The 13,467-nt window shown below is 41.7% G+C and overlaps 1 protein-coding gene across 2 annotated transcripts in view; it reads left to right on the top strand.

Annotated features, from left to right (window-relative positions):
• Positions 1 to 13,467, top strand: part of FARP1 (FERM, ARH/RhoGEF and pleckstrin domain protein 1) — a 292,674-nt gene that overhangs the window by 206,523 nt on the left and 72,684 nt on the right. For both annotated transcript variants that reach the window (XM_008073446.1, XM_021706666.1), the window contains 2 exons: positions 1,515 to 1,593; positions 8,816 to 8,913. In XM_008073446.1, the coding sequence (XP_008071637.1) occupies positions 1,515 to 1,593; positions 8,816 to 8,913 (177 nt within the window). The remainder of the gene's footprint in view (positions 1 to 1,514; positions 1,594 to 8,815; positions 8,914 to 13,467) is intronic.

Genomic DNA, 13,467 nt, shown 5'->3' with positions numbered 1-13,467 from the left:
GTCTCGAACCCTCAGGCTCAGGCAATCCACTCACCTCAGCCTCCCAAAGGCGCGGGATTGCAGGCTGAGCACCGAGCCTGGCCCAGCTCACTTTTAAAAAAAATTTTATCGTAGAGATGAAGTCTCACAAAATTACCTAGGCTGGTCTCGAACCCTTGGACTGAGGCAGTTCTCTTGCTACCACCTCCCAAAGTGCTGGGATTACAGGTACGAGCCACCACGTCTGGCCTCAGCTTTGTTTTTTCTAAACTTGAATGTATGATCGATCGCAGAAATTAAAATACAAACATTACCTTTTGTATGTGGTCATGAAAAGTAGAATAAAGATATTTTCTGCTTTTATAATACTACTGTTAACATTTGGATTTTATAATGCTGCCTTATATTTTGTGGAATGTAAACTCCTTGCTGTCATTTCAAATGACAGACCTTGTAAGACTGCTCTTTTTTTTTATTATAAAGATGTGGGGTACAATTCAGGGTTAGGTATACAAACGTTGATTATGCAGGTACCCTTGTTGATGAGGTATGCCCCTCCCTCCCCTAGCAGTTTCCTTTAACTGCCAATCCCACCCTCTCCCCTGGCAGTATCCCACTACTGCCAATCCCTTTCTTATAGTATTATGAGAATTGTTCAAGTTCTGCTTATGAGTGAGAACATATGGTACTCTGTTCTTTGTTTCTGTGATAGGTCACTGAGTATGATTGACTCTAAATCCATCCAAGTTGCTGCAAAGTCCATATGTTTGTCCTTATTTATGGCTGCATAATATTCCTTGTGTATAATAAGACAACTCTTTTGTTTTAACTTGCACATCAAAACAAAAAACTCTGACCTAGATCTCAGATTATTATTTTATAATATATTATGTTTTGAGTATAAAAGAATAGTTATTTATATTGTTCATAGTCTTTCCCTCCCCCCGGCATCCATCTGCTTCCTGATGTTGTCTTAACTTGTTGGTATGATGGTTTATAAGACACGTATAAAGACAGGACCATGTCCTGTTTATATTTTCTCTCCAAGTTCAGGAGAGCAACCAGGTGCTAGGAACATACTAGATAAACACATTAGCAATGATACCTTATACACAGTTAAATATAATAAATTGTATAACTGGTTTACATTGATTTATCTTCTCCTTAAATTATCTAAAGCCCATATTTGTATAAAAGCAGCCAAGTAGATACATTTTTAAAGATAAATGACTTTTTTAAAACAATCTGGGGATAATTTAAGTCCCCAGAAAAAAATTTTAATAACTCCATGTAATGCCTCTGTTATAGTATTTTTTAAAAGCATTAATATGTTTCCCCACAATATGGAAGTATGAATTAGTAGTTGAACTTGACCAGTTATTGAGTGACTGGGAGGTTGGCAGATGTGCTCTTGGGAGCTTGAAATGAGGTGCATTATTTGGTATATAATATACCCTGTAAAGTCATTTTCTTTAGCGGCATTTGAAACGTAAATCAATAAAAGCTCCACTGCTTTTTTTCTCTCCTTTCTTTAGGGCCAAAGCATGTTGTTGTCAAGTTTGTGGTGAAATTCTTTCCCCCTGACCATACACAACTCCAAGAAGAACTCACAAGGTTAGTGGTTTGGAAACTGGCTGTTCTACACGGTGCAGAGAAAAAGAGATAATGTTCTACATTGATTGCATCAACATTTTCATAATATTTACTTGACCAGCATCTGTTCTGTGCTTAACAGTTTAATGCCTGTTTCTCCCAGCTCTCCTTACAAAAATGGGGAGAAAGAAAAGTGCCACGTTTTCCTTAAAGCCTGGTTTCTGTGAAGCTGTGATATGACATAACTTGGACCTTATAACCTGTTAATGTCATATTTTCCATCTTGTAGCTATCACTTCATGAGACAATTTTGGGAAGTGAGAAAACAACATGTTAACTCAGCATTTATCTTTGATGCTACCATGGATGGGTGGATTTGATATGAACTGTAGATCATTTTCTTTGAAAAGGTGACCAAGTATAGGAAGTATGCAAGGTGGGCCGGGCTTGGCTGTGGCCATCAGTCCCATCACCTGACAGCTGCATGGCTGGCAGGTTACTTCTTCCTTCTGTGCTCCTGTTAATTCCCCTCTAACCATGCTTGCTAAAATGCTTGCTTGGTTAGACGCGTTTTGAGGGGAAGCACTATTATGTACAGAGTGACTGGGATCCAGTCGGGACACCGTACATAGCAGCTGTCATCACCACCACCATCATCATTGTCATCATCCTCACTGTCATCACTGCCATTATCATCACCGTCATCGTTGTCAGAGTCTTCATCACCGTTATCACCACCATCACCAGCACCACCACCATCACTGCCATCATCCTCTCCATCCCCACTGCTCATTTATAGCTTGAGCCATGACAGACGGCATACCAAAAGAAAGCAGAGCTCTAAGGAACACGTAAAGATAAAATGCCTCTCTTTCAAGAGTGCCCTTCAGAGTACATTCGTCTGGCCAGCCCAATTTTTGTTATGTGTGCCTTTCAAGTGGAGGCTAAGGCTGCCATATCCTTTCTCATCCCTCTTGGTACACAGCACAGTACCTTGGGTCATTGACCATCACATATCAAAGGGATGATGACATTCACTTAATCAGCAATATTGATTAAGTGTACAAGGTATGTAAGTGTTGTTCTAGGACTGGGGATATAGTGGTGAAAAGACAAGTCTCGACTCTCATGGAAACAGACAAGATTATTACACAAGAGAATTATCAGATAGTGGTAAGAGCTTTTTAGGTAACTGAGGAAGGACAGAATGACAAGAAATGATCGGGTGATGACCAGATGTGGGTCTGGAACGCCTCCTGAGGGAGTAAAGCGGATCTGACAGTCGTTTTCTGAGGAAGAGCTTTCCAGAGAGATGGAGCCATCAGTATGATACCCAAGGCAGGGATAAGCTCCACACATTCAAATACTTAAAGGAGGGCCAGCATGGCAAGAGTGCTGAGGGCAATGTAGTGAGGGGGAGACAGACTCGACGGTACATGGGGTTGAAAGACTAGCTGCCCTGTGGATGCTGGGAGGAGGAGGAGATTCACAGGGCATCCATTGAGGAAGCAGGTGTGGTAGTCCAGGCCAAGATGATGGCGGCAAAGAATGCGGTAGCAATGGCAGCGGAGAAAGTGACTGAGTTTGGAATATGTACCAGGAGCAGGATTCCTCTGTCTTGGAAATGGGTTGGAAATGAAGTCTGAGGAAAGTTGAGACGATGCTTACATTTTTGACTTGCGCAACTGGTGATTACCAAAATGAGAAAAGGAAGGAAGGAAGTGGAGGATTGGGGAGAGATAGAGAGTTGGGGTGGTTCTGGGCAGCTTCCAAGTGAGATATCTGTTAGATGTCACAGCCGGTGTAGTGGCTCATGCCTATAATCCCAGCACTTTGGGAGGCTGATGTGAGAGGATCACTTGAGGCCAGGAGTTCAAGACCAGCCTCGGCAACATAGTGAGACCCCCCAGCTCTACAAAAAATAAGAAAATTAGCTGGGTATGATGGCGCACACCTATAGTCCTAGCTACTCTGGAGGCTGAGGTGGGAGGATCACTGGAGCCCAGGAGGTCGAGGCTGTAGTGAATCGTGATTGTGCCACTGCACTTTAGTCTGAGCAACAGAATGAGACCTTGTCTCAAAAAATAAATAAATAAATAACAGACATCACCTGGCCATGGCAGGAAGGCCATCGGATCCTCAGGCATGGAGTTCCAGGAAGAGGGGACAATAAAGACTTCCCCCTGCTTTGTGCTTTCCAAATGAGTTGCCATCAGTTGTCTGCCTCCACTTACAATCCTCAAATCCGTGAAGAAGGTTGCAGACAGCCAGAAACTGACAAAAGGCGACAACCTTCTGGGACCTACATGCAGTTTAATAGACCACATAACGCAGAGGAGGGATGGCCTGAGATGCTAAACCACATTGCACAGGACTGGGGGGCCAACGGCAGGGGAATCTTTGCGGGATGGCTTTATTGGGACTACTGTCTTTAGGTTTCTGGGGTCAGTTTTCCCGTCATTGGAATGCGCATTGCTCTGAGCTCAGCATGTTGAAATAAATCCAAGGACGAGTCAGCTACAGATGGGTCGGTTATACGCTTGTTTCGCCATATACTGGGCCTCTTTCCCTGTAGGGAGTCGGAGGCATAAATCGTTTTGTTTTGTTTTTTTTTCCTTCATGTTTTGCAAATAATGTCGCACCTTTTCAGTTTTTGTGACTCATTGCCTGTAGAGGTTTGCAGTTGTCTGCCATCCCGGTCCTTGTCATAAAACTCCGTACGGCTTGTTACCATCAAGCCGAATGTGCCTGGTACGCTGCCAGCTTCTCTGTCCGTGCTGATACATTCCTCAAGTTACACGAACCCAGCTGGAGGGAGCAGGGTTTTGTTGTTTAGTTTTCTGGCTCCCAGTGTGAACTGACATTTTGGAACTCTTTTCCAGGGAGACAATTCTTTTGGCTCAGTGTTGAATAAAATTGATCTGAGATTCCTACTGTATTTATCAGCTCTGCATCGTTAGCCACTTTGGCACCAAGTACAGGGAACCTTGCAGGTCCACCTGGTGGTGGTCCCCACACTCTCAAACTCCTATATATGAGCAGAAAGGGGCGAACTGTTGAATGTTAGGCACTTTTCTTTGGCAGATGGTGAGTGAGGGGTATTGGGAGAAGCTCTGTGCCCGCCATGCATTGTGGGAGGGACATACGTACACATGAGCAGGACAGAGGAGCTAGCCGGCATTTGTGCAGGGTACGGGTTACTCCAGATCTGTGGTTAATTCTTTGGGCCTCCAGGAATAGCTTTCAGCTTCCCACTTATATAGATAGGAGATTAGGTTGCAGTTCGCTGTTCAACAGGAAGCTGGATGCCTTTCTATTTAATGAGCTGCACGGTCAGTGGAACTCTGTCCCATTGACAGCATTGCCCAGGCATCCCAGAGGAGGAAAGTCCTGACTCACAGGTGTTGACTGAAAGCAGCGAGCAAGGGAGGGGACTTTGGAAAAGATTGCTTTGCATAGTTCGGAGTCACTTTTCTTGAGCTGAGTTTAGCTACCCTGTGTTCTTCCTCTTTTCTCTGGCCATCCTGTCTTTGACTGGATCCAATTTCTACTTGCCTGTGTCCTTCTCATAAGTGGAGGGGGCCCTGTCAGAATGTGCTACTCTGAACCCCTGCTGAAGTGTTCCCTTTGACTGCAGGGAAATTGTAAATTACCACATTCAGTAAGGATAGAGAGAAGGTTATGACCTTCAAATGGAATAAAATATTCTTGTTGGTCAGGTACAGTGGCTTATCCCAGCACTTGAGGAGGCTGAGGCAGGAGGATTGCTTGAGCCCAGGAGTTCAAGACTGGTCTAGGCAACATAGCAAGACCTCAACTCTACAAAATGTAAAAAAAAAAAAATTAGCTGAGTGTAGTGGCATGTACCTGTAGTCCCAGCTTCTTGGGAGGCTAAGGGGGAAGGAGCATTTGAACCTAGGAAATCAAGGCTGCCGTGAGCTGTGATCATGCCATTGCTCTCCAGCTGGAGTGACAGAGTGCGACCCCCAACTCAAAAAATATATATATTCATGTTGAAAGCAAGGCATCAGATGGGTGGGTGCGTAGCTCTTGCCACCCCTAGACATAAAGCCCTTCTGATTACATCTGCCACCATCACCACCACCCTTCCCATGCCCACCTTTCTGACAAGGAGAGTTGGTTTCCGTTTTGAGCACTTTGTGTTTTCATGGTGTTTGCCAGTTTAGTTTTATTTAGTGCCTGCTAAGCAAACATAGCCTGTAGCTCTTGTGAGGCCAATTGAAATTGCTTCAGTTTATAGTACTAAAGGTGCTGCTGACCTCTAAAATGAGCATCGCAGCCAGTGTGCTCAACTTACAGCTCATGTCAGTAAGAAGAGTCGACAGAGTTCCCAGGAAGCTATTTCTCATGTTACATGGGCCTTGGAACAGGAAGAATCAGCATCATCAGGGAGTGACGAGTTCTTTCTTTAGTCTTCAAAAAAGACACATGCCCTCCAAAGCCATGGGTGAGCACTCAGATCCTAATGCTGTTTTGTAGCCCACATGTACACATGGGCCCTCATGTACACATGAGATCATCACCAAAGGTTCCCACAGCCTGTTGGGCTCTGACCACAGATCTGTCCCTGAACACTTTTTTGTGAACAAAGAATCTCATGCTTGAGCTGGTAAATGGTAAAATATTTAAGAATGGAATGCTTTTAAAACATAAAGCCCTCCTGTTTATTTAAAAAAGCCAACCACACAAATTAGAATCGAAGCCTGTAGACCTATGAAATGTTGGATTCAAAAGCCAATGACCGCTAATCCAGAACCATTGTTTGTGCTACCTCTTTCTGTATGAATGTACATGTTAATGTTTAGATTGTTTTATCTTCTCACCTTTTCTTCCCTTTGACTTGAGAGGGAGGGAGGGAGGAAAGAGAGCAAGAATAACAGGGAGGTTGGAGAAAGGTCAGCTGGTGTCCACTGGCAGATCTGTTGGGTGTGTTTTGCTGGTTATACAGTTGTCACTGTATTTTTTTTTTTAGTTCTTAATGATGGCACTTTCTAAACGACTTAAAGGGGATTATTCTTTTATTTTAAAAAAAATTGCTAACATCTATCGAATGATTTGGATCACTGCATTTTTAATGTACTATCTTATGTAATTCTTCTAAAAACCTCTGGTTGATATTGTTAAAGGCCCTTTTAAAAAATAAAAATAACCTGTTGTTATTGCATTACAAGTAAATATACATTGTAGAAAGTCAGAATATACACATGAATAAGACTAGGGAAAACGCTGTAATCCCATTGCCTGTCACATCCATGTGATATCCTTTCTGACTTTTATCTATGAACGTATATGTACTTTTTATCTTGTCTTCTGCATTGGCCATATTCAGATTTCTGTATTTGTCTCCCAACTATCATTTATATCTGCTTATTCTAAAAGAAGATTCATTCAGACTACATACTGCATCTGGTTATCTGTCCTCTGGACCTCTTGTATTGTAGCATGACTTATTTTCTTTTCTTTATGATACCATCTTGCTGAAGCAACTAGACCAAACAAAATATTCTACCTTCTGAATTCACATGATTACTTCCTTGTGGCACTATTTAGTGTATTCCTTTATCCCCTGTATTTTCCTGAAAACTGGACGTCTTAGTCTTATTTTTGTGTTGCTGTAAAGGAATACCTGAGGTTGGGTAATATATAAAGAAGAAGGATTTATTTGGTTCACTGTGGATGGCTGGAAAGTTGAAGATTGCGCATCTGTGTCTGGTGAGGACCTTAGGCTGCTTCCAGTCATGGTGGAAGGTGAAAGGGAGCTGGGGTGGACAGAGATCACATGGCAAGAGAGGAAATGGGGATTCTGGGGAGTAGTGCCGGACTTTTGTTAACAACCAACTCTCACAGGAACTAATAGAGTGAGAACTCACTCACCTCCGAGGGGGGCATTTCCCTACTTCTGACCCAAACAATCTCATTAAGTCCTGTGCCAGCAGTAGGGATCACATTTCAGCAAGAGGTTCAGATGAGACAAACATCCAAACCATAGCTTTGGAGATTCATTCTAAAATCTTGACGGATACTGCTGAGCATTTTGCACTAATATCCATAAGTGGTATATGCTTTATATTTCATTAATGGTGCTAAGATGTTCCTTGGATTAAGGTGGTGACATTCTGGTCTCTCCATTGTGAGGTAAAGTTGTGTTACTTGGCCCTATGCAAACATTCAGTCTCCTAAATGTATTTTTCACCAATTGACAATCCTTGCTGGAGTCAATCATTTCTTTAGAGGTTGTAGGATGAGGACTTTCAAATTCTGTTATTCTTGCCACATTATAAGTTGACATTCTCCTGTAAAGTAAAACATTGCCTCAACCACTTGGGGTATCTGACTATCTTGAAATACCCTTCATACTGAAGAGGCGGATTACATGCTCAGTTCTTTGCCCTGAGTTACCAATTTTTGACTAAGGAGTTGCTCAAATAGATCCGGAATCTACCATTTCTCCAAGGACTTGCCTCTGTGTCCTTCCAGTGGGTAATTGTATGAGGGACAGACTGTGGGTGCATAGGGTTGATACTGAGGGGACACCATTTCCTGGCAGCGGACAAAACTATTAAGTACCTTTCTAAACATTTATGAGTTATATCATTATTTTCAAATCCATTTTAACATCACAGTTTTTTCTCAATTTCTTTCACGTACAAATGTCTTTTTCTTCTCTTACACCAAAAATGTTGACTTGCTTACAACGTAAAGAAAATAATTTAACAATAAATTAATTTTCACAGATCTGGTAACTGAGGCTTCTGGAAGTAGCTAAGTGAACTATTATACCACAAAAAAAGATACCCTTCTTTCTCTGATTCCATTAGCTAACCTCTTACTAACCATAATAAGCTGCTGTTATTGTCTGAACCATGAAGCCATTTTAGATTGATTCTATGGAAAAAAAAAAGTTTAAATGTTTCCTACACCCTGCAAAAATATATAGGGTGATAGGTTATCATCTTAGATTTTTATGGCTCTCTCTCTTACCATATAAAATGAAACATATTATCCATTATGTAAAAAGATTCTAACATAACTGTCTTTTGGGGGAGGCATTTACACTGCAGTGAGTGGCAACTGACACTCACTACAGACATGCAGACTTTCTCATTGGGTTTTATATCCCTTTCTTCAGTTTCTCATGGTGCAAATGGGTTGCTGAAAGTGTGTCTGCCTTTCATGCTGACCTGTTCTCTTTGTGTGATGCCATCTCTGTTGACCTTCGCAGGTACCTGTTTGCTCTGCAGGTGAAGCAGGACTTGGCACAAGGCAGGCTGACGTGTAACGACACCAGCGCGGCGCTCTTGATTTCACACATTGTACAGTGTAAGTTGTCAGTTTTCTTTGCACATAATGTTGGAAATAACAGTGATCTGATCGATGGAGAGAAGCACCCCCCCACACACAAAACAATAGCAGTGTTTTTGTGTTATTTTTTTCTGTTAGCATGAAACCCTATGGGAAGAAAAAACAATATTCCTGATGCCACTTAATAGTCACATCTACCCAGGCTCAGTGACTCAGCTTGTAATCCCAGCACTTTGCGAGGCCAAGGCGAGTGGATTGCCTGAGCCCGTGGGTTCGAGACCTGCCTGGACATCTTGGCAAGACCTTGTCTCTATAATAAATCAAAAATTTGCTGGGTGTGGTAACACATGCCTATAGTTTTGGCTACTTGGAAGGCTGAGGCGGAAGGATCGCTGGAGCCCAGCAGGTTGACACTGGGGTGAATGTGAGTGTGCCACTGCACTCTAACCTGGGCGATGGAGTGAGACTCCAACTAAAAAAAAATAGTCATATCTCCAGAAATTAACCTTTGAATCATCTGTTCTGGCATTTGTCTACCTTTTTTAAGGACTAGTATACAGTTGATATCTCAGTTATCTCAAAGGGGCAACTTGGATGGGCTGTGGCTGAGTAGACTAAACTTGTTCTGTCCTGTTCTTGGATTTAAACTTCATCATTGAATGTGGCACTTGAGGCTTAAGCCATAAAACTGCCACATTTGTGGTTGGCGTTTTATATTATATATGTATATATATATAATTGTGTGTGTGTGTGTGTGTGTGTGTATTCTTTTTAACTGCCACAGATTTCATTTCTCTCTAGAGTTTTTTACTCTCTAGAGCTCAGTAAGCAAGACACATAAAGCTAGGCTGAATCCTAGTGAAACTAGATATTTTAACATGTTTTAATCTAGACAAAGGGTAGAGATAAGATTGTGCCTATTCCAAGGCTTGCTGACAACCAACTTGGACATTTTTTTCCCTCATGGTCAAGGCTGAAGTTATTTGAAATGGAATGTATACGTTAATTTTCAGAAAGGTAATTATATATACAGATCCAGGTCAATGTATACAAGCACTGGGCTCATGTCTATAATCCCAGCAGTTTGGGAGGCTGAGGCAGGAGGATTGTTTGAGCCCAGGAGTTTGAGACTAGCCTGGGCAACACTGAGACCTCATCTCTGAAAAAAAATAAAAATAAAAATATTAGCCAGGTGTGGTGGCATGTACCTGTAGTCCCAGCTATTTAGGAGGCTGAGGTGGAAGGATTACCTGAGCCCAGAAGGTTGAGGCTAAAATGAGCCATGATTGTGCCACTGCATTCCAGCCTGCATAATAGAGTGTGACCCTGACTCACAAATAAATAAAAATAAAACTGTCATGCTATCATATAATCTTTTTAATTTTTATTATATACAAAGTAGTCCCATATAATCACCCACCCCATTCTGATAACTGCCTGGTTAGCAAGATTTTCAAAGGCTTGTAGGGACTGTCTCTCCTAATAGCCAATAAATTCCCTTAGTATAACACAGTGAGGTATTTTTTTAGAGGGTACTTATCTTTTTATTTTCTGCATATGTACATTAGCAAATGTCTACTAGACTTAGTAGATAGATTTTTTAAAAAATCAATTTGATAAAATGAAATGAGAAGGAAAAGAACAAAAATAAGTCTCCTTTATGAAACCCCATGCCTACATTTTGTAGACTGTCTCGCTGAATTCTGGTAACAACGCCTGAGATCAGTTCTATTATTATCCTCATTTTACAGGCGAGGAGATCTTGGCACAGAAAGTTACCTCACTTTTGCCCTTCCTGAGTTTCGTCTCCTTTTCCTAAAATGGTGGTGGAGAGAGAGAGGAAGGCTTTGAGTCAGGCAGACTTGATTCCTTCAGGTTGGCTGGTGACCCTGGCAAGTTGCTAACCCAACTTCCATTTCTTCTGGAACATGAGACTAATAGAATCCTTTTCATAAAGCTGTGGAAATTGAATGACAGCATATACAGTTGTCCCTCAGTGTTGTGGGGTATTCCAGACTCTCCTAAGAATAACAGTCCCAGGATGCTCAAGTCCCTAGAATAAAGGGGCATGGTATTTGCATATAACCTACACACATTCTCTCATATACTTTGTTTTTATTTATAAATTATTTTTAATTTTTTTCCCTAGAGACAGGGTCTCATTAATGTTGCCCAGGCTGGTCTCCAACTCCTGGGCTCAAGCAATACTTCTGCCTTAGCCTCCCAAAATGCTGTAATTATAGACATGAGCCACTGTACTGGGCTATATCTTTCCATATACGTTAAATCAATCATCTCTAGATTACTTATAGTACCTAATGAAATGTAAATGCTATGAAAAATAGCCGTTATACCATTTTATTTAGGGAATTATGACAAGAAAAAAGTCTACCTGATCAGTACAGACTGTTTTTTCCTGAATATTTTTTAATCTGTGGTTGGTTGTATCCACAGATACAGAGCCCATGGATACAGAGGGCCAACGGTCCATCCAGTTCGTGTTAGGTGTTCAGTAAACATTATTTTCCTTCCTTTATCCTCACTCACCTGCAATCCTCTTTTTCCAACTCTACGATTTTTATTGGAATAGTAACTTCATAAAGCGTCAGTGACCCTGGACATTTTACAAACACAAGAGAAGTTTACCTTACTTGAAGATTCCTGATTCCATTTAGTCTTACCTCTTTCCTCCTGTGTCTCTTTCTTTTAAACTTCTGGTGCACTAAGAGAGCATATTTTAAGTGTTCTCACCACACACAAAAAGTGTGTGAGGTAATACATGTGTTCACCAGCTTAATGTCGCCATTCTACAGTATATACATATAGCAAAATATCATGTTGCTCATCATAAATATATACAATTTTATTGTCAATGAAAGAAAATGAATTTTTTTAAAAATGGAAGTCTGCCAACAACAATGACTCTCACTTGCACATGTGAGAATGGAGATCACTGACATCCAGAAAGCCATGGTCTCTGTCTGATACACCATTCTTCCCTAGACACCAGCAAGGGCCCCAAATCCCCCAAGAGTCTTGAGTTCTCCAAAGACAATTAAGTAAATGGGCTCAGAAGTTCTCCTGCTATTTACATGGTATTTGACATATGGTGTTTTCATAATCTTTTATAATCTGATATTTATAAAGGCCTATTTCTGCATTCTTAAGCATCCCATCCACTCAGTCATCAAAGGAGGAATTTCAAAGAATCTTCAGTGCTTTGTATCTTGCTTTCCATTGTTGGGCATTAGTAGGGGTCAACTCGGCCCCCTTTGGCAGAAATGGTATCAAGTCTGGATGGTCATCTCATCTGTATCTGTACACACAATCTGATGCCTTCTGAATTCCCCTCTCCTCTTGCCTTTGAATGTGTGGAGTCTTTCCAATGGTCTGTGTTTTTCCATTGGCTTCTCTCTCGCTTGCTTTAAATACTTCAAACCTTTATGTTTTTTCTAATTTATTGTGAATTGACTAAGTAGGACTGGCTGATAATTAAAAGACTCAGACACTAGATGGCCCTGATGTAAAAATGCCACCTGGACAGTGTGGCAGGGCTGCCTTTGTATGGATTGTTTGTTTCTGCTCTGGGGAATGTGCATGGCAAAGTGGGTTTGTGCAAGCAAGTCTTTCCAAGAAGTACCATATATATACTAGTATCACAGGACTTTGCTTGTTGTTGTTTGTCCTATTATTCTGCTCCAAGTAGACTGCTAAGGAATGTCCTATATGCATAAGCGGACATGACAAGCATGGCATAAAACGTTAATAATTAGGAAACCAGATCTTGAATATGTGTTGCTTCTCAAACTCTCAAAACATAAGGGGGAGCCTGTGTCTATTTCAAAGAGGAGGGGTGTGGGGAGCAAATGAGTCATGGTTAATATCGCTGTGACTGTGAGGAGGGCAAAGAAAGGCAAGGGACTTGGAAGAAAAGAAAATTAGGTGTGTCCACCCTGATGTCAACTGGAAGGCTTAATTTTTTTGAGTCGAGGTCTCACTGTCACCCAGGCTGGAGTGTGCGTGGCAAAGTGCAGTGGCACAATCATGGCTCCCCGCAGCCTTGACCTCCTGGGATCAGGCAGTCCTTCCTCCTCAGCCTCCTGAGCAGCTGGGACTACAGACCTGTGCCACCATGCCTGGCCTCTTTTTTAATTTTTTTGTATAGATGAGGTCTCACTATGTTGCCCAGGCTTGTCTTGAGCTCCTGAGCTCAAGCAATACTTACACTTCAGCCTTCCTATTATGGGATTACAGGTGTGAACCACCATACCTAGTGACCTAGTTCTTTTTATATGGAATTATGGGAAAGAGTGTGTTATTAGATCTGTAGGAATTAAGAACCCAAACTTCATGCTTATGGGAAACTTAGGATTTAGGTAATTTCTCCATAGACAGTTACAGTTCTTTATTCTCAGCTTCTATATTTGTTACTTCATTTAGCAGGCTAAACTTTATTTATAACCCTCAAATCAATACACTGGTCACAGCCAGGCTCGGTGGCTCAGCCTGTAATCCCGCGCCTTGGGAGGCTGAGGTGAGTGGACTGCCTGAGCCCACGGGTTCGAGACCCGC

The sequence above is a fragment of the Carlito syrichta genome, unplaced genomic scaffold (genome assembly GCF_000164805.1).
Source record: "Carlito syrichta isolate Samal-C Ts95f unplaced genomic scaffold, Tarsius_syrichta-2.0.1 Scaffold315847, whole genome shotgun sequence".
Lineage (NCBI taxonomy): Eukaryota > Metazoa > Chordata > Mammalia > Primates > Tarsiidae > Carlito > Carlito syrichta.
This window is presented reverse-complemented; position numbering and strand designations above follow the sequence as displayed.